This window comes from Dipodomys ordii, unplaced genomic scaffold, assembly GCF_000151885.1.
Source record: "Dipodomys ordii isolate 6190 unplaced genomic scaffold, Dord_2.0 Scaffold7, whole genome shotgun sequence".
Classification (NCBI taxonomy): domain Eukaryota; kingdom Metazoa; phylum Chordata; class Mammalia; order Rodentia; family Heteromyidae; genus Dipodomys; species Dipodomys ordii.
Window position 1 is genome coordinate 11,639,506 of NW_012267223.1, and position 25,848 is coordinate 11,665,353.

A 25,848-nucleotide genomic window follows, 5' to 3' on the forward strand; every position below is an offset into this window, starting at 1 on the left:
TCCCCTCCTCCTCCTCCTCCTCTTCCTCCTTCTCCTCCTCACTAGGCAGCTGCAGACAGGTGTCTAGATGATCCATTGTGATCTGCAGCAGCCTGGTCCACAGCAAGAATTAATAAAACACCCTGCACCACCGAGGCTGACATTCTGTGGAGATTGTTGTAAGTCTCCCAGCTAGGTCTGGAAGCATGGCTCAAGTGGTAGAGTGCTTGCCTAAAAAAGTGCAAGGCCCTGAGTTCAAAACTCCAGTAACGAAGCCGGGCGCTGGTGGCTCACACCTGTAATCCTAGCTACTCAGGAGGCTGAGATCTGAGGATCGCGGTTCAAAGCCAGCCTGGGCAGGAGAGACCGTGAGACTCCTATCTCCAATAAACCACCAGAAAACTGGAAGTGGCGCTGTAGCTCAAGTGGTAGAGTGCTCGTCTTGAGCTGAAGAGCTGAGGGACAGCGCCCAGGCCCAGAGTTCAAGCCCCACAACCGACAAAAAAAAAAAAAAAAACTCCAGTAACGAGACAGAGACAGACATACACAGAGAGAGAATGAGAATCTTCCAGCTAGAGACTAATAGGGCTGCTTAAGAATGGATTCCACCTCCAGAAAGACTACCAGGATTGAAGCCATTCAATCTGATTGTTCCTTTCCTCTTGTCCCCTGGAATATCCTAGGCATGAGGGTGGCATGTTCTGGCACTTTGTCTGGAGATGCTAAGTGGATTCTTAAGACAAATCCATGTTCTACTCAGCCTCACCTGGCCCCCACCCTCTAGTCCTCCACCCAGATGGAGCCTTTCCTGCCCCACTACAGGCCTTGTCATTGTGAGTTCCCTAAGATAAAGATAGAATTGTGTTTTCATTTCTTTTGTTGTTGGTGGTGGTGGTGGTTGTGGGGCTTGAACTCTGCCCATGGGCGCTGTCCCTCAGCTCTTCAGCTCAAGGTGAATGCTCTACCACTTGAGCCACAGCACCACTTCCTGTTTTTTGGTGGTTAATTGAAGATAAGATTTTCACAGACTTTCCTGCCTGGGCTGACTTTGAACTGCAATCCTGAGTAGCTAGGATTACAGGCATGAGCCACAGGCACCCGGCTTTTGTGTTTCCATTTCTTTAGCCCATGCCCAGAGCCTAGCACTGAGCTGAAGCCACACCAAATTGCTCTGAATGGATGGATGATGGATGGATGGATGGATGGATGGATGGATGGATGGATGGATGTTGAGGGGGAGAAGGCACTCAGCATGAGCTCTGAACCCACTGAGAACCTAAGGGGTAGGGTGTTTCACAACTCTGAAAGGTAGACTAAGTGTTTTTCCTCCCTGGTCTTGTCCTGCCCCCCTCTCCCCAATACAAGGTTTGCAGCCACACTCTAGGTTGAGGACAGCATCCTGGCTGTCCCCAGGTATGGATGCTACTCTGGTGACTATAAATCATCACACCAAACTTAGTAGTACAGAGCCCTGAGTACAAGGTAGCACCCAGTATGGTAATCCTCTGAGCACCCCAGAAAAAGCTTTTGAACCCTTAATCTAAACACAAATAGGACAAGCAGATTACAAAGACAGTGCTAGGCCCAGAAGCAAGCTGGCCACAGGCAGAGAACTGAGAAACCCTCTGGAAATGTACCCCAGTGGTAGCCTGCTTGCCTAGCATGCGTGATGCCAGCCCCCAGGGAAACAAAACAAAAAAGCCAGGTGTAAATGGAACACGCCTGTAATCCTAGCTACTCAGGAGGCTGAGACCTGGAGGATTGCAGTCCAAGGCCAGCACAGGCAGAATAGTCTGCCACACTCTCTCTCCAATTAACCAGCAAAAAGCTACTTGGAGGCATAACTTGGGTGGTAGAGTACCTACCAAGCAAGCACAAGGCTCTGAGTTCAAACCCATATGAGCACACATATTTTTTAAAAATCCTACACTGGTCAAAGGAGCCCTATCCTAAGCCCCCAAACAGCATGATCTGGTCCAAGAAGGGACAGTCAGTTCTGCTCTGATCAACCCTGTTGCAGCCCTATGGCCAGGTTCTGGCATTTAGCTCCATGTCTGAAAGAAGCTTAAGCCTGTCTGCTCCTCAGGGCCACCTAAGGGCCCTGTCTTTTAGAGGGCTGAAGAAAGGAGATTCCCTGTGTCAACTCAACATAAAATCATGAACCCCTTTCCTACACCTTGTATTCTTCCTCCACCTGCCCCACCCTGACCATGAGGTTTGACTCCTGGGGAGTGGGCACAAAGGCCAGCCTGCTGACAGCCAGAGGTGTGGAACTCCTGGAGATTAAGGGCGGTGGCAGCTGGGACTGCCAGGCATGAAATGCCATCAAATGGCATTTATAATTTGTATGTATGTATTGCTTAGCCTGAGATTTCCAGTTTCCAGCACAAGGCTGGTTGCGTCCCTTCCCACCTCCCATTCAGGTCTGTGCACCACCTGGTGGCCAGTTTTAGCCACTGCACCCAGGGTCCCCAATAGCCCAGGGAGGGAAGCCATGGATGGACCTTGGTTCATATCTCCCCCCCCTACTCTCCCCCCTCACAGCCCCGCCCCGTGTGTGTGTGTGTGTGTGTGTCTGTCTGTCTGTCTGTCTGTCTGTCTATCTGTCTGTGTCTCCATCTCTGTCTCTCTCTGTCTCTCCTCTCTGTCTCTGTCTCTCTGTCTCTCTTTCTCTCTCTCCTCTCTCTCTCCCACTCCTGGGGTCTTAGGCATCTGCCTAAAGCCTCTCAGCCTTTCCTCTACCCACCCCAGACCCTAGTTGCCTGTGCTCCTACCACATAGAACTTCACACCATCCCAGAATGCACTGCGTTCTCCTGACTGTGGGCAAACATCTCTTCCTTCCTCCTTCTGATTGGAAGCTGCTCACTTCTATCATCCACCTTTCCTGGCAAACTTCTACTCACCCCTCAGGAAGCCTTCCATGACTCCCTCAGGAGGAATTATGTCCACTGACCTCTGGACCACACTTTGCTCTCAGATCACAGCAGCCTCAAGGCCCCTTTGGTTCATGTGTGTCCCACATTAGCCACCCATGGGTACCATTCTTGGTTTCTAACAGGTCCATGGGCCATTAAGAATAAAGGAATCCGCTGGGCACTGGTGGCCCACGCCTATAATCCTAGTTATTCAGGAGGCTGAGATCTGAGGATCACGGTTCAAAGCCAGCCCGGGTAGGAAACTCCATGAGACTCTTATCTCCAATAAACCACCAGAAAAACCGGAAGTGGCGCTGTAGCTCAAGTGGTAGAGCGCTCACCTTGAGCTGAAGAGCTGAGGGACAGTGCTCAGGCCCAGAGTTCAAGTCCCATGACTGACCAAAAAAAAACAAAAATAAAGAAATTCAAGTTGATGGGCTTCTAGGCAGCCAAGTTGATTCCTGCTGGAGCAGACAGGAGATGTGTGCTTTCTGGTACCTGTCCTGCCCTGCCCTGCCCCAGCTCCCACCAGGGCTAAGCCTGAGCCAGGCAGACTAATGGAAGACCTGAAGGAGACCAAGACTGGAATTCATCCCATGGATCCAGGCCTCCCCTTCTCTCCACATCCAGCTCCTGCCTCTGACCACCCTGCAAAGACCCTCCTCCTAGGCTCCACGGTCAATGGTACTGCCCACCCCCAGCCATCCCCAGGACCTCCAGCCTTTCACAGTCCAAACCTTCAAAGCTCCTGTTACTGCAGAGCCCTTCCCTCTGGACGCCCTGCTCTGCGTTTCAGTAGCTGCAGTTTATTTTACTATTTGTTCCCCCCCTGGATCTTGTTCAAGACCTTGGATACTTGAACAAATGTGCCTTTGGGTTTGGTATTGTATATTTGTGCTCTCTTAAATTATATGATTCAAGTAGCCAACATCTGTCTTCCTGGATCGTTGCCAAAAAGGAAGCGCAGCTTCTCCCTCCTACCCCAACCCTGTGCCAGCAGTGAGAAGATATGCCAGCCATTCACTAAACAAATAACTTCCTAGCACCTACCCCATGCAAGGCCCTGCTTTGAGTATATTAATCCTCCACTCCATCCTTCCTCTGGGTCCTCTCTCCACCCATTCTTTCCTCCCTCTATCCCTCCATCCCATGGTCCCTCCCTTCATCTGGCCCTACATTCAGAGTGCTCCCAGATGCCTCATCCACCATTAAGCACCTACTGTGTACTCAATACTATTGCCTTTGAAACCTACTGACAGATGCTCAACCTTGACCTTTGCCCTCAAAGTAGAGTCAATGCAAATGTATAAAGGGATTAATGCAGAGCCCTTGGGAAAGTGCTCATCAGGATCAACAAGTGACAGTCAGGTCAGAGGTGCCTGATGGCAGAGGCAGAGCTAAGCTGTGAAGGACCGTTCGTATTAGAGAGGACAGAAGGCACCCAGGACATTGAAAGGCCCTTGGACTGGCTGAAAGACAATGTGCAGGACAGAAAAGACAAGAATGGCCTTGAGTTGGGAGGAGTCAGGCTGAGAAATTCAGGGATGTCCCCTGACCAGGACTGAAATACCCAAGAACCATGGTTCTCAAATTTCAGACCTCCAAACATTTAAAGTGAAGTTTCTCCCTATTAGCTTTTCCTGCAGCCACCATCAGACACTTTTATGGTTGCAGAAATGTGGTTGTGCTTCTTTCAAAGACACTCTAGCACAATTAGAGCATTTTCAAAAAAAAACATCTCTGTAGCAAAGAATTCTTCCTTTATTCTTCTTTATGTTGCCAGCCTCCTAGAAGGAGCTCAGCCTGGGCTCCCTCATCAGAGCGGAAAAAGAGGAGGTCAAGTTCATAGCAAAGTGCTCTTTCTCCTTAGGAGGACTACTATGTAATAAGTCCAAGGTAATTGCATTCTGCTGTGTGGTTATTAAATTTGGGGAAAACAAATATAATAAAATATAGATGTTGGTAGGGATTGAAAATAAAAGTGGAGGATAAAAATAACACCGATAACCACAGGTTTCCTGGAGCTTACCTTAAAGGATATTACTCAAGAACGAGGACATCTGTGTGCCCAGAAATTTACGACAGGCCCAGGATGGGAGCTGGAAGAGCCTTCCCAAAGCTACCCCTACTTTCCTGGGTCATGAAGGAGAGGTGGGTGGTGGGAGCTAGGCTGGGGAACCTGGCCCTCATGTCCTGGCTTGGGTAAGGTACTGCAGGGAACAGTAAAGAAAGCCTCCTGTTACTTGAGTAGGCATATGGGTAAAGCCCTACCGGAAGCAGTAACTTGATTTCACTTTATTCCAATTCCTGAAGGAATGGGAGCGGGAAGTAGGAAGGCGCCCTTGGCTGAACAGAGAACTGGGGAGACCCTACTGCTGACATTAGATGTTCTCCAACTGGAAGAGCAGCAGGAGAGAGGTGCTTAGAGTACCTTCCATTAAATGAAGAAAATGCCTGCATAGACGCCCCAATGGACAGGTCTCATGAATCTCAAATACTACCTAGAAACGCCAAGCAAGGGTTTGGAGGATTTCAGGGACAAGAAAAGAAATGGTGGAGTGTGAAAAGAAGATGGATGAGGGGGTGGGAAAAGGAGGAAAGGGGAGGGAGGGGAAGAGGTTCCATACTTGATGGAGCTGTAATTACTAACCGCGACCAGAAAGGGGGCAGGGCGGCTGAACCAAAACGCGTGGATGACTCTTGGCCCTTGGCGGACACCGTACGGATCCCGGGTCCTCCGCCGGGAGGGTTTAACTACCCGGAAGCGGAAGTCCCGCTCTCTTCCGGTCTCTTTGGCTCCTGCCGCTTGCTGTGAGTGTCTGTGCTGGTGCGCGGCGCCGAGGGGCCGATCCGGGGCAATCCTCGGCCGGGTGGGGTTCGGGAGTCCCGGGCTGGCCTCGAGGGTGCGCGGGGGAAGGGCGGGGGTGCGGCGGCCCGGAGATTGCGGAGGAAGGAGGGGGCAGGGGCGCGCTACGCGCTTGTAACACCCAGGTCTGCTTTCAGGCTCCGGCCCGCGCCGCGCGTCGCCATGGTGAGTTGGGCCTCGGCCCGGGACCATCCTTGCGGGGTGGAGGGTGGGAATGGTCATCCCGGGGGGCGCGGGCCCCGCCGGGCGAGCGCGCGCAGGGTCTGCCCGAGATCCAACTCCTCTGTTGTTGCAGCCTCGCAAAATCGAAGAGATCAAAGATTTCCTGCTCACGGCCAGGAGGAAGGATGCCAAATGTAAGCGATGGCGGGCGCGGGCCGAGCCGGGTGGGGTGAGCATGCTGGGCCCCGCGGGCCGGGCCGGGAGCACGGGCCTGGCTGTCATTTCTCCTCCCAAAGGGCCGAGCCCAGGGGCGAAGAGTTTGTAGGGCCGTCTTCCTTACTGGCTGTGAGGGTCGCGGGGTTTTGTTCTATGTGCTGGAAAAGAGGGACCTCTTAGAAGTTTTTTTGGGGGGGATTTTTCGGGACAGGCCAGGCTATCCTGAAACTCCCGATCCTCCCTCTTGACCCTCCTGAGGGCTGAGGTTACAGGCATGAAACCACAGAGGCTAGTATGTTTTGTCTTGGGGAGCAGCACTGAGGTTTGAACTCGAGACTTGGCTAAATGAGTGCTCCGTCATTTGAGCCATTACCTCCCCTCACACGCCACCCCGGATCAGGGTTTCACAGCATAGAAATCAGTTTAGCGCTGTCTGTGCATAGGTATCATCTTAAGTAGTCTATTGTCTTGCTATATTGTCCGCTTTGTAAATAAAGAGGTGAGGAATCACACCGAAAGGGAGCAGGTGGTTTTCTGTTCTCAAGATTTTATACCATACAAGGGAGGGAGTTGCTGATAACAGGTCTTGGGTTTATATACGTTGTGTTACTTGAGGCCCATGAAGACCCACATAATTCATGGAGGTGTAACTAAGTTGAGCTGAGGTGTTCAGGTCAACCATCTATACCATGGGGCAGTGACAACCAGAGGGTGGATAGGAAATGCTTTATATTTAGGCCCCCATACCAAAAGAGAGGGGTTTTGACTCCATGGTGCTGTATGAACTGGTGGCAGGGTGTGCCCGTGGGCTCTGAGGGGGAGGACACAAGGGGAAGGGTGTTGGCACATGGCTACGCCATAAAGAGGATGTCATTCTCCTTCAGTCTGGTTGTCCTCTGTCGAAGTCCACAAGCATTCCCTGACAGGTTAAGAAATGATTAAGTGTATGGGGCTGGGAAGGTGGCTCAGTGGTAGAGCACTTGCCTTGCATGCCTGAGACCCTGAGTTGGATTCCTCAGCACCACATAAGCAAAAAGAAAAAAAGCTAGAAGTGGTGCTGTGGTTCAAGTGGTAGAGCGCTAGCCTTGAGCTGAAGAGCTGAGGGACAGCACCCAGGCCGAGTTCAGGCCCCAAGACCGGACCCAAAAAGAAAAAGAAAGAATTGATTAGGTGATGTGTCTTATAAGGGTGGGGTCACAACCCCCTGGGTGTGAGGTATTCATTAATTGGTCACAATAAGCTGGGGGTCTTCCACTTTAAATTGAATAAAATCTACCATCCTGGCCATTTTGAAACATAATGTCTTAGAATTGGTTTGGGGCTGGGCACCAGATTGCATGCCCCTGTCATCCCAGCTTACCGCAGGCAGGATAAATTGGAGGGTTGGAATCTAGGCTAGCCAAGGCAAAATGGCTCAAGTGATAGAGTGCTTACCTACTAATTTTCTTTACAGCTATCTGTAGAGCAATACAGTATACCTAGGGTGCTGAAAGGGTATGGATAGCCAGGTGTTCTGAGTTATTAAAAATAAGGCCAGAGCATCGGGCACTGGTGGCTTAGGCTGATAATCCTAATCTACTGAGGTCTGTAGTATCAGTCACCAACAAAAGAGCGGGACTGGGGGCATGGTTAGCACCACTTTCTTGTTCATGAGAGGGAGAGGCCCTGCATTCAAGCCCTAGTACAGGGTGATTCCACAGAAATGCATCAGGGCAACTGCTGCCCTTGCCCAGCCCCGGACCCTAGTGCCTCCACTTCCTGCACAAGCTGAAGTAGACTTGGAGGATGAGACTTCAGTTAACCTTGTGTTGGCTCTCAGCACCAGCACCTCCCTGCTTCTATAGCAGTGAATTGTTGGAAGTGTAAGTGACTTCGAAGGTAATTGGAACATGGTACTTGACCCACACGTGCAATGGCCAGCTCACTCTGGGAAGTTGTATGCCAGCAGCCACTTTGCTGCTGGGGATGACAGCACCTTGGCACCTGCTCTACAGATCATGCTCTGCTTATGGTTCTGACTGCACTGCTGGATATGATGTGTGCTTGGCTCCTGTCTGAGCTGTGATTCCTAGAGAACCAGAAACAGTAAGAAAGCCAGGAAACAGGTTAAGGGAGGCTCTTGTATGCTATGCCTAGTCAGAAGGGGCCTCCCGAAGGAAGGACTTCCCCAAAGTCATTGTGTAGTTTTCAGGAATGGAGTTCAGGAAAACTCTTTTTTTCTTTTTTTTGGCCAGTCATGGAGCTTGAAGTCGGGGCCTGGGCACTGCCCCTGAGCTGCTTTTTGCTCAAGACTAGCACTGTACCACTTGAACCACAGTGCCACTTTGGCTTTTCTGTTTATGTAGTACTGAGGAATCAAACCCAGAGCTTCATGAATACTAGGCAAGCACTCTACCACTAAGCTACATTCTCGGCCCCTGAAAAGCTCTCTGATGCAATTAACACAATGTTCTCAGTGGTGATACTCAGTGTGACAAATACCTGTCTTAGATACACGGCAGTTCAGATGAAGTAGCTCCCAGGCTCTTGAGTACTGAGAGATTTCTGCCTTTGGGAGGTAAGAGGCAGTGTGGTGAGGTAGGCTCACACAACTCTATTCGTGGTTGCCACTCAGCAGTGTGGTCAGGTGATGCTATACACATGAGGAACAGGAGCCTGCGTGCTTCTGTAGCATTCTTAACTGCTCTGTTCTTACAGCTGTCAAGATCAAGAAAAACAAAGACAATGTGAAGTTCAAGGTGCGCTGCAGCAGATACCTGTACACCCTGGTCATCACAGACAAGGAGAAGGCAGAGAAGCTGAAGCAGTCCCTGCCTCCAGGTGAGGGCACTTGAGACTAAAGCTCAGACTGGCAGAATGGAAGCCCAGAGTTTCCTTCCTGATCCTCAGAAACGGGGAATTGGCCTGCAGTTCATGTGCCAGCTCTTATTGTTGTTAGCTCAAGGGCCTGAGTTCAAACCCCAGTACTTTGAAGATATTTAAACTGAAAGCTCCCTGTGAAGACACAGATTCAAGTAAAGCATCTTTTTTGTTTTTCTCCCCTTCTAGGTTTGGCGGTGAAGGAGCTAAAATGAACCAGACACAGATCTGAACTGTACATTAAAACCTTGAAAAGTTAGTCCTACGTGTCCTTTGTCTTTAGAGATGGGAGGGTGTCTTGTGCCTGGAATTTGGGCTGGGGTCTCAGTGGAGAACTAAAGTGGGTCTTCTCAGTCCCTGTTGGAAGGTAAGTTGATAATGGGAACAGGGAGAGGAGCCAGATGCTCCCACACATCTGAGACTAGACAGCTGGTTTCAGGAGAATAAGCCAATGAAAATTGAAGAGGGGGGAGGTATTAGGAGGCTGCAGGCTAGGTCATCCTGAATACAGTGGGAGGCAGGAAGTTTATTGGTGTTACAGATGAGTGGGGTCGACGGGCATGGAGCAGTGGGCTTGCGTCAGTGAAGGCAGTAATGGGAAGTGGGTCTGTCCCATCCGTGGAATAGTGTGGGACAGAGGCTGGCTCCTTCCTGGCGGATCTTAGCTAGGCCTCAAAGGCAGTGGGAATCTCCTGGCCAGCAGGGGGTGAGGGCCAGCTGCTTCCACATCCCCCAAAGGCCAGGGTCAACATAGAGAGGCCAGCCGATCTTGTTCCTCTCTTAGTTTCTGCCTCTTGTCCTATTATGTGGAAATTAACCAAACCTAGTAACTATTAGCTTAAGTTTTGAACTTTTGCTGGCACTGTCAACATGTGGAGTATGTTGAGATGAGCCACAAGGTGGCGTCACAATACAGCCAGTAACCATCTGGAGAATGGTTTGTACTCAGTTCCATTTTCAAGATGTCTCCTTTCCCCCCTTCTCTGCTTTTAAGAAGTACGGTATGGGGTTGGGAATGTGGCATAGTGCTAGAGTGCTTGCCTAGCATGCATGAAGCCCTGGGTTGGATTCCTAAGTACCACATACATAGAAAAAGCAGGAAGTGGCTCAAGTGGTAGAGTGTGAGCCTTGAACAAAAGCTCAGGGACAGTGCCCAGGTCCTTAGTTCAAACCCCAGGACTGGCAAAAAAAAAAAGTATGTACCCCTGTAATCCCAGCTACTTGGGAAGCCAAAGGTAGAATTACTGTTTAGGCTGGCCCCATGGACCTTAACCTGAACAAGCAAAGGGGGTTGGGGCTAGTGTTCAGTTGAGAGCCTGGCAAATAAGGTCCTAGAGTTCAAGCCCTAGTACTGCCAAAATAGTGAAACACTACTTGGTTTATCTTGATGGGTTTGTAAGGGAGTGAGGTCATTTTGTGGGATCTGCTGAGTGTCTGGGAAGCCATTGGTTTTGTTTACCCCAGTAGAGGTTGGTACACAAGCAGCTTGCAGATAATGACAGTCTGAAATATGGTATCCTTGAACAGGATTCCCTAGGAAGAGAGTTGACAGCTCTGGTTCTTTTGTCCCTAGTTCTTTGTCCAGATGTTTGTCCAGCTCCTAGGAGACCCTGTAGGATTTGTCTGGCTGGGCCAGAAAAGTCTTTTCAGGCACCATTATTCACCCTATAAGTGCACTTTGGGTCAGGGCTGAGCCCAGAGATTGTGCTTGGGTAGGACGGTTTTGTGTTTGGGGTGTGTGTGCACTTGTTTGTGCTGGTCCAGGGGCTTCAATTCTGGGCACTGTCCTTGAGCTTTTGTGTTCAATGCTGGTACTCTACCAGTTGAGCCATACCTCTACTTTCAGCTTTGTGATTAGAGATGGGTTTACAGATTTTACTGCCCTGCCTGGCTTTGAACTGTAATACTCAGATCTCAGCTTTCTTTTTTTTTTTGTCAGTGTGGGGCTTGAACTTGGCCTGGGCGCTGTCCCTCAGCTCTTCAGCTCAAGGCGAGCGCTCTACCACTTGAGCTACAGTGCCACTTCAGATCTCAGCTTTCTGAGTAGCTAGGATTACAGGCATGAGCCACCATCGCACAGCTGAGTAAAATGGTTTTGAGCATACAGGTGCTGCTAACACTTAGCTATAATGAACACCCAAAGGCTACTCCTCAGGTACATGATAAAGTATGGGCCACAGTTGCTGGTTTCAGACTCATCTCTGGGAGGTTGGTTCCTGATCAGCCTCTGCTTTCCTGGCTCACCTAGTGATCCGCTGGCTTTCATAGAAACTGCTAGAACCCTGTCTCCCAGTTTGCAAACTAGCTCAGCAGGTTTTGATGGCTGGCTACAGCTTTCTATAGCTCTGGCCTCCAGCCCCTACTCTGCTCCCCTGCACTACATTTAGTCTCCATCCCCACTGCTGCCCCCCCCTTAGAAACTTCTGGTTTCTTGCCCTGTCTTTTCTCAGGCACTGTTTACCAGCTGCCATTAAGCTCTTGGGAGGGAAATGGAAATCCAGGACCTCACCAGTCAAATGAAATGGAGTGGTGGTGACAGGATGAGGAGGAGCCTCAGCCTTCCCAGTGCCATTTGCCTGGTGGAGCAGGGGTAGCCCCTCTCCAATTCCAGGGGAAGGTGGCCTGTGGCTGGCCAGGTCAGTTATTCCCCATGAGGGTAGGGATTGTATTGACCCATCCATGAAACTTCCATCTATCCCCTAACAACCAGCAGTAGCCTAGAACCTCACCAGAGCCTGTTGGTGGGTGTGATCTCACCCTTGCTTACCAACCTCCCTTCCCTTGTCAAGAGGACTGGAGGTGTAGCTCCAAAAAAGGAACCCTAGAGTACAGCACTGTTGGTGGGAATGTAAACAAGTACAACCACTCTGGACAGCAGTCTGGAAGTTACTCAAAAAAACGGATTTTCCCTACAACCCAGCTTAGGCATCTACCCTGAACATCATGAACCAGGATTTGATGACACCTGCATATCCATGTTCATTGCCATACTTTTCATAATAGCCAAGATATAGATGCAACCCCACAATGGATGAGTAATCCAAAAAATGTACTTATACACAGTGGAATTTTACACAGCTAGTAGAATAAGAATGTCAAGCCAGGTGTCAGTGGCTCATGCCTGTAATCCTAGCTACTCAGGAGTCTGAGGATCGCAGTTCAAAGCCAGCCTGGGCAGGAAAGTCTCTGAGAGTCATCTCCAATAAACCACTAGAAAACTGGAAGTAGCTCTGTGGCTCAAGCGATAGAGAGCTCACCCTGAGCTGAAGAGCACAGGGACAGTGCCCAGGCCCAGAGTTCAAGCCCCACGACCAACCCCCCCCCCAAAAAAAGAAAAGGTTATTGGCTGGGAAATAGATGGAGCTAGAAGTGAGGTAAGCCAAGATCAGAAAAATGGCGCATGTTCTCCAATATGTGGAAGTTAAATCTAAAATGCAATAGGATATGGTAAAATACACAGGATTCCAGATACAATGAGACCAAAGGAGTATATACTCAGGAGAAAAAGATGCAATTGCCTAAATGCCTGTTCATATTTATATAAAGTAATAACATCCTGAAATGAACTCTAAGATAGGGAACACAAGTTTGCTTTTTGTTTTTGATTTGCCAGTCCTGGGGCTTGAACTCAGGGCCTGGATACTGTCCTTGAACTTCTTTTGCTCAAGACTAGCACCCTACCACTTGAGCCACAGTGCCTCTTCTGGCTTTTCTGTTTATATGATACTGAGGAATTGAACCCACTGCTTCAATGCATGCTAGGTACTAAACAATCCCAGCCCCAAAATCTTTGCTTTGTTCATTTTTGTTGTTATGCCAGCCTGGCTTTGAACTGGGATAATCAGCTCTGTCTCCTGAATAGCTGGGATTACAGGCATGAGCCATCTGTGCAGCGTGTTTTTTTTTTTTTTTTTTTTTTCTGGGGCTTGAGTGCTTCGGGCATTGTCCCTGCGCTTCTTTTGCTCAAGGCCAGCATTCTACCACTTGAGCCACAGCGCCACTTCCAACTTTTTCTGTTTATGTGGTACTGAGGAATCAAACCCAGGGCTTCATGCATGGTAGGCAAGCACTCTATCACTAAGCCTCATTCCCAGCCCTAGTGTTGCAACCCACCATGTGCTCCTTAATCCACCATGACCAGGAGCAACACAATAATGCAGACCAGACAATGAAACTTGGGGGTGATGAGGTTTGGAGGTACCAGGGGAACCTTAGCCCTCTGCCAGCAACAGATCCCAGGGTTCTATTAACCAAGATTTTTACTGGTCTTGTGCAAGGAAGTAAGATACAAACTTCAACATATGACAACATTTTGTATACAAGTGGCAGGTAACCTTATTCTGGGAAAGAGCTAAACAGTAACAGCCTATAATTTGCATAAACCTTAGGCTCCCACACAGTTCTGAATGACTTTTTCCAGGAAAACTCAGCATTCTGAGAGTGTATTGGTAGAAGGCATTCAAATTCCCAATCCCTTCCGAGCCTCACAGCTTGGATTTGTGGGCTCTCACACCTAGGCTTTAGTTTTTGATGATTTTGTCTTCTTTATGTATGGAATACTCAAATGTATATCTTGGGGGGGGGTAGTGGGGAGGGTACAGAACCTAAGGGAAAAAGGGTGAAAAAGTGCAGCATGGAACTCACTGGACATGGATGAAAGGCAACTATACAACTCAGGTGGAGATGGGAGGGAGGGGCTGGGAGAGAATGAGGGAACAGAAGATACTGTCAGTAAGGAAATGTGCTCATTACCTGACTCATGTAATTGTAATCCCTCTGTACATAACCTCTATAATAACAATAATTTTTTTTTTGGTCAGTCTTAGGGCTTGAACTCAGCCTGGGTGCTGTCCCTGAGCTCTTCAGCTCAAGGCTAGCACTCTACCACTTGAGCCAAAGCACCACGTCCAGTTTTCTGGTGGTTAATTGGAGGTAAGAGTCTCACAGACTTTCCTGCCTGGTCTGGCTTTGAACTGTGATCCTCAGATCTCACCCTCCTGAGTACCAAGGATTACAGGCATGAGACACCGGTGCCTGGCGAAGTAAAAAATAAAAAAAAAATTAAACACATGGAAGCAAAAGCTCTGTGTTCTAGTCTTAGCTCTGATTTTTGACAAATCCTTGAGAGAAGTGTAACCACTTCTCCACTTGTGAGGACATTTCCATCACCCCCAAAGTCCCTCCGCCACCTAGTCCCAGGAAAGCAGCCCCAGGTGGGCCCTTCCCGGTGTTGGCCAATGTCTTCTTGCTACTGCCCCCACTCCAGTTTTCCACTGCTGTGGAAACTCCAGGGGAATCCCACTCCTGTTCACGCTGATCCCCTGATCACAGGTCCTCATCTGATCAGACTGCACAGAACTCTTCCCCTCACCCAGTTCATCTAGTCTGGCCTAGACCCCACCCTCCCTTTACAAGTGCACTCAGGGCTCTTCTTACCCCTTGAGGAAAATCAGAAAGGGAAAGGAAGGGCATGTAACAGCCTAGGATGGTGGCCATACTGGCCTCAGCTAGGATATTGAACTAGGGACCTGATGTGGCACTAATTCCTGTGGCTGGGGTGCTTGTAGTTAATATACTGCATAATAAAAATCAGCTTTTCCTTCACAACTAGACTATCGATTTACTCCAGCATCTATTATGAATTTATCCAGGTCTTGTGGTGCACACCTGTAATCCCAGCACTTGGGAAGCAGTGGCAGGAGGATTTCAAGTTGGGAGGCCAGCCTAGACCATATAACTCCTGTCTCAACAAACAAACAAAACTCAAGAGCTAGGAATATAGAGTGCTGGGCTGTGAAAGGCCCGGGTTCGAATCGGGGAGAGCGGATTTAGAGCAAGCCCTCCAGTCTCAGGCCACCCTGCTTGCTAGTACACCGATAGACGCTTTGATTACTTTGACTTGACTTTGTAGTAAGTCATTAATAAGAAGCCTGGGGACTTAGAGACTGGGTTTTGGTTGGAGCCAGTGGGAGTGCCCAGGGGGCCAGGTGGAGAAGGGGAGCAGCCGGGGGGCGGGGTCTGATCTGGGGCGGGCCAATGAGGAAGGATCCACTGAGGGACGTGGCTGAGGAGGGGGCGGAGCCAATGAGGGGAGGAGCTGGCCGGGTGGGGCGGAGCTGGCCGGGTGGGGCGGAGCTGGCCGGCCGGGCGGGGCGGGGCCGACGTGCGTCCCGGGCCGGTGGCAGCCACAGCGGCAGCCGCGGCGAGCGGACGCGCGGCCCTGGGGACCAGCCATGCCGGCAGCGCGCGTAGAGTACATCGCACCCTGGTGGGTGGTGTGGCTGCACAGCGTCCCGCACCTGGGGCTGCGCTTGCAGCCGGTGGACAGCACCTTCCGTCCCGGCGACCCGAGTTACCAGGAGGTGAGCCCCGGACGCGGACCTCCGAGCCGCCGCGCGCGCCCGGATCCCCGCGCCGCCCCTGCGCCCCTCGGACCGGCGCTGCGTCCCGCCGGCCTCTGCTCCCCTCTCTCCTTTCTCTGGACCTCGGGCCCCGCGTCTCCCCCCCCCCCGGCCGGGGACCTTGGGGCTTCGTGAAAATCGGAAAGATCCGAGCGAAGCCGGAGTTGGGAAGGAGAGGACGGGCGGCGTTGGGAAGGGACGGCCGGGCGCCCGGCCGGGGCCAGGCGGGGGTGGGGCGCTGGGGTCCGGGGACCTGGCGCGCGAGGGAGGTGCCGAGACGGCTAAAGGCACCCCAAGTTCTCCCCACGCTCTCGGAGACTCGGGGCCAGAAGTTGAGGCAGAAAGTGACGAGTCTCCGGAGTCCGAAGCCTCCCCTCCTTCTCCTCCCCCCCCCGCCCCGTTAAGACCGGGGGCCCGGGTCCCATCTGCCAAGCTGGAGCAGGCATGGGGGTGGGGGGTGACATCTCTCCTGCGCACAGATAACCTCAGCCCGGGTGTTTGTTTCAGGGATCAGTCCCCCCTCCCCTCCCCATCCGGTTGCACACCACCATCCTGAGCCCCCTCTGATGCTGATACTGATAACTAATCTCTCTTTGCCCTCCCTTGAACCTGGGCTGTCCACCCCTCTCCCTCTTCCCTTCCCTCCCAAGACCTGCTAGGTCTTGGAATTGGGGGGGGGGTGTCGTCTTGACCACTCTCCTCATCCTTGTGTTTCAGCCTGTCCATCCGGGCTCTCCCTTCTATACAGATTTCCAACCCAAGGCCAGCCTCTAATCTCCCTTCCAGACAGCTGCAGTCTCTTGGCTTGTCTCAGGTGTGGTCAAGCCTGTCTAGGCTCAGGCCTCTGAGTCCCCCTCCCTTGAGTCCAGGACAGGCTGATGCTTTCAGTGCCCATTGGAGGACTTTAACCCCAGTGGCCTTTGCCTGATTCCATGGCAAGGCACAATCTCCTGATCCTCAGGAGAGGCAGTTGGGCTGAGGCCTCTGTGGAGGTTGTGCTGGGAGTCACCAGCTCCCCTCTTCCTCCTCAGACCTTCCTCCTTCAGGGCACAAAGGATCCTGATTGGGTAGCGTGTGCATTGCCCAAATGACAGTGACCCGGAGTCTAATAATAACTTCTGCTGCCTTCAGACCCCTGTGATTGGTGCCTGACCTTTGGGGAGAGGGAGAATGGACTTCTGGAGTAGCTAGGGACACTATAACGGGGAGGCAACTCTGTGGGCAGGCCTGGCTCCTTTAGATCGCTGCTCATCTGGGCCTGCCCTGCCCTTGCAGGAACTAGGAGCTGCTGACTGGGATTGCCCCCAGGGAACCTTCCGCTCCCAGCTTATATGTGAAGCAAAGCGGGTGTGACTTCAGAGACAGCTGTGTTGTTGGGGTTTGCCTCAGATCCCACACTCGGGATCCCAGCCATATCTTTATCTCTACTGAAGAAAATCTGACCACCGCCCCCTCCATCCAAGTGGGGTCCCCCTTTACCCTCCAGATGGAAATTGCCAGCAGCTGTGGCTGGAGGGCCTGAGCCTGCCCCTCCTGCTCTAGTGCCAGGGACAAGTGGCAGCTGAACCAGGGGAATCCATTTACAGCCCCACCCCTCTCTTCCAGCCCCCTCCAACGCCACTGCTCCTGCCCAGGCCCCCACCCCTATTCCATCCTGGGTAGAGACCTAGCACTGAAAGGGAGGTGATCTGGCTTTGGGTGTTACTGAAGGCCACTCCTAATTTATTTAGTTCCCCTGTTGTCTGACCATGGGTTTCTCCTATCCCTCTGAGCACCAACCAGTCACTACCAGAGTCAGGCAGCCTGTAGTCCACCAGTTGAGTTGGACACCTGTTATCACCACTACAAACTTGATTTTGGCCTAGCATTATGCAAGGCCCCAGATAACATGATAACCAGGGCCACAAGGCTTTGGGGAGTGGCCACTGGGGAGTTTCTGGGCTATGGGGCCTTGGAGAACAGCCACTGGGGAGTTTCTAGGGCCCGCCTTTGGGAGCAGTGCTCTGCAGCAGCCAATCATTGGGGCAGGAGCTCCTTCTATTCCCGTGTGACCATGCATTGTTGTCTTAACTTCCCTGAGACTTACTCTCCTCATAAGTAGGAAATGAAGTGCTCCACATAACATGCCTTGTACAGAGACTCCCTTAGCACATCAAAGGACTGGGTAACACAAACCTAGACCTAGCACCACACCCTAGGAAAGAGCTGCAGGCAGTACCTCAAATGTCCAAACCAGTCTGAGACTGGTGGCTCCACTGGTAATCCTAGCTACTGAGGAGGCTGAGAGCTGAAGATTGTGGTTTGAAGGCAGCGCGGGCAGGAAAGTCTGTGAGATGCTTTATCTCTAGTTAACCAACAAAAAGCTGGAAGTGGAGGTGGGTCTCAAGTGGGATGAGCAATAAAGGTCAAAGACAGCTCCCAGCCCCTGAATTCAAGCCCTAGGACCAGCACACACACCAAATAAACAGGCAGGTTTGTGGACATACCTCCAAGTCTCCAGCAGCCATGGAGAGTGTCTAGATTGTGTGTGAGACCTAGAAGGCAAATGGAGCCTTAAGAAGAACAGAGCAGAGAGGGAAGAGGTGGTCACCTGATTTGCAGCTGGTTACTGGTGAGCCTTGAAGAACCTGACCAAGTTTGCATCCCAGAATTTCACTAAGAAAGCAAGGCACCTCCTCACCCTCTGGGGTGTTTGGGGTCAGTGAAAGCCACACCCCCCACCCCTGTTCTCTGATGGTGGTCTGTTCCCTTTCCCCCTCTCCTCAGTGAACTGGAGCCTGAGTCCCCAGGAAGGCCACCTATCCTGCATCCTCCCCCCTACCCTCCCCAGGCTGGAGTGGAGATTGCCTTGGGGCCAGGAGAGGCCAGAAGAGCAGAGGAAAAGGAGAAACAGGGTCAGTGGCCTGGGTGGGTGTCCAGCTTCAGGCCACCAGGTGTGCTATCTGGAAAAGAAACAGCCCAGACCTCCAGCCCCAATTTTGTCACCTCCAAAAACAAAGATGGTGCCTGTTTCAAAGAGCTCCAAGTGAGGGCTGTGAGCCAGCAGACAGGAAGTGGCTTCCTGCTCCTCTCTCCCTGTCCTAAGTAGCCAGCTATTCTCAGGGGTGAGTTAGGAAGTAGAAAGAGGTGTTTTTCCAGATGCTGGTGGTTCACACCTGTAATCCTAGCTACTCAGGAGGCTGAAACCTGAGGATCACAGTTCAGTGGCAGCCTGGGCAGGAAAAAGTGAGATTCTTAGCTCTAATTTACCACCAAAAAGCTGGGAGTAGAGCTGTGGCTCAAGTGGTAGAGCGACAGCCGTAAGCAAAAATGCTGCGAGATGGTGCTCAGGCCCTGAGTTCAAACTCCAGTCCAGCACCCCAAAAAAAGGAGGTGTCTTACTTTGTGTAATTAGACAGATGGATTCCTGTGCTGCTTTGAGGGGATTGAGTTCATAGGCTCCCCAAGGGGTCCCAAGGGCCTGTAAGGAGGAGATAGAGCACAGAAGCCTGACCCCAGTGGGGGGGGGGGACAGATCTGGGGAGGAGAGAGCAGGTAGTGAGGCATGTGGGAAAAGAGCTGAGATCCAGAGGACCCTAGTCCATTTCGCCGCATATTGAGTCACGGTCATCAGACTGTCATGCCTGGTGGGCCGACTGGGTGCTCTGGGCTCCTGAACCCCAGCTTCCCCCACCCCTCACTTCTACCCAGTGTTGACCACCATCCCCCCTTGGAGCCCAGCCTCAGTAGTCATGGCTCCCAGGTTTTGGGTTCTGGCTGGTGCTTCCTACCACGGGTTCACCATTGCCAAATGACAAACCACAAACCTTGGAGACTGGGGACAAGGGGTATGTCCCCCACAGCCAAGCTTTTCTCTCTCCCCTTCCCTCCCCTGCCCCTCACACTCCTTGTGCTCTTGAGTGTTAATTAGGGGCAGGAAAATAATTGCTTACTGGGGAGCAGTAGGTGATACCAAGTGTGGCTAGTGTGGTGCCCACTGCTCTCTTCCAAGCTCCCCTTCCTCTCTTTTCCCTTCCCTCACCCTGCCTCCTCTGCCCCTGTCCCACACACCCCTAGCATCCTGCTCCAGTCCTCCCCCTGGGAGACAAGAGTCCTAAAGCAAGCAGATTAACAAAAAAAAAAAAAAGCTGGGTGTGGGTTTCTCAGGCCTGGCCTTCCTGCCTGGGCTGTATCAGTGACCTAATTGAGACCAGCTGTCCAGCCTGAAGAGGCCCCAGGCCACCGAAGTCCAGGGCAGAAGTGGAAGAGGACTGGACTGCAGAGGGTCAGAGACTACAGGAGGCTTCTCAGAGCCTACCCACCATGGGGACTTGGCTGGCTTAGTGGAAATGAAGTAACTGCACCCTCCATGTCTTATCTAGACCACTTCTGGAAGGATCTTTCCTGGCCAGGTGGGGATGCATGGTTAAACCCATGTTGTTGTTGTTGTTGTTTTGCCCGTCACAGGGACTGAACTCTGGGTCTGGGTGCTGTCCCTCAGCTCTTCAGAAGCTCAAGGCTAGCACTCTACCACTTGAGCCACAGCACCACTTCTGCTTTTTCTGCTTATGTGGTGCTAAGGAATTGAACCCAGGGCCTCATGCATGCAAGGCAAGCACTATACCACTGAGTCACCTACCTTCCCAGCCCCCGAACCCATGTTTTTATTATTGTTTTGTCCTATGAATGAAGGGACAGAGTAGGACTAGAGGAAACTGGAAGAGTAACGGGAAAGGTCTAGAAATCTGGATCTTGTCTGCTGCTCTGCAAGGGCGGTCTGCCTGCCATTTTCTTACTTCTTTGTTGTTGTTTTGGCAATAAAGGGACTTGAACTCAGGGCCTTTAGCTTGTTAGGCTGATACTCTACCACTTGAGCCATGCCTGCAGCACAAATTTTTGCTTATTTGGGGGATAGAATCTAACAAACTTTACTGCCCATAATCTTCCAGTTCTCAGTCTCCTGAGTAGCTAAAATTAAAGACATGAGCCACCAGTGCCTGGCTTTGTTACTGATGCTGTGTGTGTATGTGTGTGTATGCATGCACACACATGTTTACGTAAGTGTAAGCCTGCACATGCATATGCACTGGGCTTGAAGGGCCTTACGCTCACCCTTGTTTTTTGTTTTTTGGCTTTTTTTGCTTAAAACGGGCACTCTACCACTTGAGCCACAGCTCTACTTCCAGCATTTTTGCTGGTTAATTGGAGATAAGAGTCTCATGAACTTTTATGCCTAGGTTGGGTTTGAACCAGGATCTTCAGATCTCAGCTTCCTGAGTAACTAGAATTACAGGTGTAAGCCACTGGTATCTAGGGAGTGTACATTATGAAGGCATACCTGGGTTTTAATAGTGGGGCCTCAGGGCCTGTGAAAGGGTGGCCAGGTCTGTGAATTTCTGATTTTATTTTGTTGAAACAGGGTGTTGCTAAGTAGACAGACTAGCCTCTAACTGTGATCCCCCTTTTTCAGCCTCTCGAGTATTGGGACGGCAGGCACAGGTCACCAGGCAGGAGCTACCTGGGGTCTCTCCAAGCACAGGAAGACTGGTGGCTGCTAGCCCCTGCCACACCTTGAAGACCATGGTGGCCCTGTTCTGGGGTGCAGGGGCTCTTCCTTCCTGCCTTCCTGGGAGGGAACAAGTTCTATTTGTTTGTTTATTTATTTATTTTTCCAGTGCTTTTGCTCAAGGCTAGCACTCTACCACTTGAGCCACAGCACCACTTCTGGCTTTTTCTATTTATGTGGTACCGAGGAAGTGAACCTAGAGCTTCATGCATGCATGCTAGGCAAGCACTGTACCACTCAACCATATTCCCAGCCCAGGAGCAAGTTCTTCAACAGTCAGGGAAGCCTGGACTAAGTCACATCCATCTGTTGCCCCGCAGTGTGCTGACCCACCATGCGCTGACCCACCTGGCCTCTTTGGCTGTCCTCGCCACTTCTGCCAGCTGTCCCTGAGACTAAGAAGCCTATCCATCCAGGGCAACCGTCAGAGCAGCCCATCGGGGGCCCTAGTGGCCTGCCTGGGTCCTCACAGGGCTGGGCAGCCTGCAGGGGGAGGGGGAGGGGACACCGGGAAGGGGAGCCAGGAGTATCCGTGCCACTGTGCTCTGCCCATCTGGAAAGACCATAGCCACTCACCTCAGGCCATCTCCCTGCACATGTCTGGGCACATGGCCTGTTCCCCTACAGACCTCTGGGCCCTGTGGTATCCCTGCCCTGCTCATGGCCACCCCCAGCCTACAGATTCCCTGACACAGGCTGTCCGAACCCATGCCTGGAACATTCTAGTTGGGGGTCCTGGAGAAGCAAGGAGTACTGGCCGCTCACGTCCAGCCCTAGCTGCTGGCTCTCAACCCCAGGGGCCATCTGGTGTCCATCTGGCCAAATCAAGAGATTATCTTGAGACGGTAGTGGAGGAGGAGAACCAGACCTCTCGACAAACCGTAGCCTTTCCCAGTACAAGACTGTGAGATACTTAGAGGCCTGAGAAGGCCTCTCCAGCCCCCTCAGGATCCTGGTTGGCTGCTTCCCTTGGTACTGGGTTGGCCATCCCTTACAGGATGTTTCTCTCCCCACTCCCCCACCCCACCCCCACCCCCAGCTGGTCTTTTGGGAATCTGGATAGGCCTATACCCAAATGGGCACATTTGGTATAGGATGGCCTGGCACGGTGAGACAGTTGATGTGCCAGTGTCCTTCCCTTGACCTGTCTGAATCCCAGGGCACCCTACCCTAGCTCTGTCTTCTCCTGAGGCCCCTGGACGCTCTGGCCCTCTGCAGCCTCTTCCTGTCTATGTTCCAGGGCGAATTGTATAAGTCTTGCTCTAGTTCACCATTCAGGCTGGTCTCAGAATATATCATCAGCCAGATTCTGGTGGCTCATAGTTGTAATCCTAGCTACTCAAGAGGCTGAGATCTGAGGATCCTGGTTTTGAAGCCAGTCCTCAAGGCAGACAAAGTTGAAAGGCTCTTATCTCCAATAAACCAGTTTAAAAAAAAATCCAGAAGTAGATGTGTGGCTCTAGTGGTAGAGTGCCAGCCTCAAGCAAAAAAAGCTGAAAAAGTGGTCCTGGTTGGACCTGATCAGTTATCTTCCTCCAGGTTTACAAGCCAGAAATCTGAGCTAGCTATACACAGCTTTCCTGCCCCTGCAGCCCCTCGTGACCCCCAAGGCCACCCACTCTTTCTCCTGGGCACCCCACTAGGCCCAAGTGCCAGCTCTCTGTGTTCAGACTGAGATTGGTCCTAGAGACAGAAGTGGATGGCAGACATACCGCGTCTGTCCTGCTCTTACTGCCAGCCTCCCACTGCCAACGACAAGAACTGACCCGGCCCTTCCCTCTTCCAGTCCCTGCTGTTCCTGGGGCTGCTGGCTGCCGTGGGCCTGGGGCTGAATCTTGCCTTCCTTGCCACTTACCTGGTGTGTACTTGCTGCTGCCAGCAAGACCATGGGGTGCAGAGCAAGCAGCGAGGCTCCTGCTGCATCACCTGGATGGCGGTGGTGGCCGGGCTCTTCTGCTGGTGAGTGTCCCTGGGCCTGCCTGCGCCTGGGCTGTCTGTGGTTTTCCTAGCTCATCTGTGGTCATGACACTCACCCTCCCCAAGCCCCAGTGGCTCATCAGCTGTATGGCCTCGTGCTCCTGACCCAGCTCTAGAAAGTGAACATCCGGGTTATCAGGACCCATTACCACCCTGGGTCTGTGAGGTTGAAGGCAGCAAGTCTGTCTCCAGCCCAGATCAATTCTGCTTTTTTCCTGAGATCAATACCTTCCAGTGCCTCTAACTGGCTCTTCTGTTTGTGCTGGGTGAGGAAGGAGGACTTGTACCCTGTGGAGGAGCCTGAGTTGTGTGGCCCACTCCACCTGAACAGTATCAGTGTGCACACACATGCCAGCTCTTACCAGGAGTTGTATCTTCTCTTGTTCCTGTCTCTATCCCAGAGACTTTTCCAGAAGCCTAGAGTCCCCCCTGATGTGCCCCTGGATGAGGCTACCCTGTGGATGGAACCCCTTATTTCTCCTCAGCAGGATGGGTCCACAGGCAGTGCACCTCGCTGGCCTGATTTTCTTTTATTAGACATGTTACCATACCTGTTGATACATGCCGTAATCCCAGCACAATCAGGAGGCAGAAATGAGAGGATGGAGAACTTGAGGCCAGCCTGGGCTACTTATCAAGTTCTAGGTCATTCTGAAACTTTTAGTACTTGTGATACAGGGATCTTTGGCTTCTGCAATTCAAATTGAGCCCTACAAAACAGAAATTGGGCAAAATTACCAACCACAAAGCCTATTTCATAATTGTTGTCTGTCCCTTGTCTCGTGTGTGTGTGTGTGTGTGTGTGTGTGTGTATGTGTGTTTGTGTGTGCTGTGTGTGTGTGTTTGTATGTGCTGGTCCTAAGGCTAGAATCCAGGCCTGGTTTCTGTCCCTGAGTTTTTTTGCTCAAGGCTAGCTTCTACCACTTGAGCCACAGCTCCACCTCTGACTTTTTGCTGGTTAATTGTAGATAAAGGTCATACACTTTCCTGCCTGGTCTGGCTTCCAATTGTGATCCTCAGATCTCAGCCTTCTGAGTAGCTACAGGCATGGATCACCAGCTCCTGGCTGTTGTTGCTTTTGACACATGGTGTCTTACTATGTAGGCCAGACTGGCCTCAAACTTTGATCTTCCTGTTTCAGCCTCCCAAAATCTGGGATTATAGGTATGTGTCAGCATACCTGGGTATTCCACATGATTCTGTGACTACAGTCCATAGACCTCATCCTGAAAAACATTGAATTAGGAGTTGAGGGCACCCTGAAAGAGGTTCTATAACAGTCTTCCAGAGAATTCCATCCTAGACTCTGTCTTGTTTTTGAAGAAATAAAAAGAGCCGGGTGCCAGTGGCTCACACCTATAATCCTAGCTATTCAGGAGGTAAGATCTCAGGATTATGGTTCGAAGCCAGCCCTGGTAGAAAAGTTCATGAGACTCTTATTGCTAATAATCTACTTAGAAAAAGCCAGAAGTGGCACTGTGGCTCACGTGATAGAGCTCTAGGCTTGAGCTTGAAAAGGCTCAAATGACAGCACCGAGGCCCTGAGTTTAAGCTCCAGGACCAGCAAAGAAATAAAGAGAGAGAGGGAGGGAGGGAAAAAGGGAGGGAGAGAAGGAAGGAAGGAAGGAAGGAGGGAAGGAAGGAAAACTAAATATATTGTAGGCATGCATTCATTGCTCTTTCCTCCTCTCCGCAAATTAGTATTTTGAACAAAAGCCCTACAGGCTGACCAACCAGCCTTTCTGGGATCCCAAGAGGTGTGGGTCAGATGGAATATGATCGATTACAGAGTAAACATTTGAAATCATTCATTCAGTTTGCCATGTTGGACTAAAACCAACCAGTGAAATTTCACAGAGGTAGCTTTCAAGCCTGCTTTTGGTTAACACTGAACAAAAAATCAATACAGCTGTAGAGAAAGGAGAGGAGACTGGGCTTAACAATTCCTGTGAAGGAATTTGGGGCAGTTTGCATACCCTAAAGTCAGTGGAGGCTAGAGGAGACACCCAAGGTCAAATCATTGGGGGAATCAGGGATCCCAGAATAGGAACCCCCTTCCCCTGCTCAGAGCTAGGAGAGACCAGAGGTGGCACTAAGCCTGGGGCCTCAGCAGTCCCAAGTCTGCCAGTGCTGAGTTGGGGGTCCTTGTAAGTTTTTATTGTTGTTGTTCTGTTTTTTGTCAGTCGTGGGGCTTGAACTCTGGCCCTGGGCTCTGTCCCTGAGCTCTTCAGCTCAAGGCTAGCACTCTACCACCTGGGCCACCGCACCACTTCCAGTTTTCTGGTGGTTTATTGGAGATAAGAGTTTCATGGACTTTCCTTCCCAGGGTGGCTTTGAACCATGATCCTCAGATCTCAGCCTCCTGAGTAGTGAGGATTACAGGCATGAGTCACCCGCACCTGGTTGTTGTGGGGTTTTTGGACCCCACCAGACTCAATGCAGCACAGTCCCCCAGGGTTGGTCCTGGGCACCTCAGCTTAGACAGCTTTTTCTCAAGGTTAGCACTCTACCACTTTCAGCCATAGCTTTTTGGTGGTTAATTAGAGACAAGAGTCTCACAGACTTTCCCTGTCCGGGCTATCTGTGAACTATGATCCTCAGATCTCAGCCTCCTGAGTAGTTAGGTTTTACAGGCACAAGCCATTGGTGCCTAGCTTTGGGCAACATTTCTTACTGGCCAAATGAAATATGTTTAGATCCCGTGTGCCAGGACAAGTTGGCTTTTGCTGGGTGACTTTGGGTGGCCCTGAACCTCCAGGCTTCAAACTGTTCCCCCCCACCCCTCGCCTCCCCTTACAGTCCTAGGAGGAAGGCCTTCTCAGCTCATGTCAAAAGCCTGAACTCAGCGTTTATTCACAGCTGCCAAAATGTGGAAGCCAGGATGTCTTTCAAGAGCTAAGTGGGTAAATAAAAAAGAGCTCCAGAT

The 25,848-nt window shown here is 51.3% G+C and overlaps 2 protein-coding genes across 4 annotated transcripts in view; both read left to right on the forward strand.

Annotated features, from left to right (window-relative positions):
* Positions 1–5,639: 5,639 nt before the first annotated feature.
* Positions 5,640–9,256, forward strand: Rpl38 (ribosomal protein L38). Of its 3 annotated transcripts, none has more exons than XM_013036152.1 (5): positions 5,640–5,707; positions 5,900–5,927; positions 6,058–6,118; positions 8,838–8,960; positions 9,189–9,256. In XM_013036152.1, exons 2-5 carry the CDS (start codon positions 5,925–5,927, stop codon positions 9,212–9,214), a joined length of 213 nt encoding a protein of 70 aa, XP_012891606.1. In that variant the 5' UTR covers positions 5,640–5,707; positions 5,900–5,924; the 3' UTR covers positions 9,215–9,256. The 3 variants fall into 3 exon arrangements, with proteins under 3 accessions (XP_012891606.1, XP_012891611.1, XP_012891618.1); XM_013036157.1 differs by having other exon boundaries at positions 5,651–5,766; XM_013036164.1 differs by having other exon boundaries at positions 5,651–5,723.
* Positions 9,257–15,232: 5,976 nt separating this feature from the next.
* Ttyh2 (tweety family member 2) overlaps positions 15,233–25,848 on the forward strand; it is a 40,018-nt gene continuing 29,402 nt past the window's right edge. Inside the window, exons 1-2 of the mRNA XM_013037786.1 lie at positions 15,233–15,361; positions 22,732–22,904. Of these exons, the coding sequence (XP_012893240.1) occupies positions 15,233–15,361; positions 22,732–22,904 (302 nt within the window). The remainder of the gene's footprint in view (positions 15,362–22,731; positions 22,905–25,848) is intronic.

Bases quoted from the DNA above. Each gene is read 5' to 3' on its own strand.
- Rpl38 (XM_013036152.1), top strand. The intron at 6,119-8,837 runs GTAAGCGATGGC...CTGTTCTTACAG, and splicing joins CAGGAGGAAGGATGCCAAAT to CTGTCAAGATCAAGAAAAAC. The intron at 8,961-9,188 runs GTGAGGGCACTT...CTCCCCTTCTAG, and splicing joins GAAGCAGTCCCTGCCTCCAG to GTTTGGCGGTGAAGGAGCTA.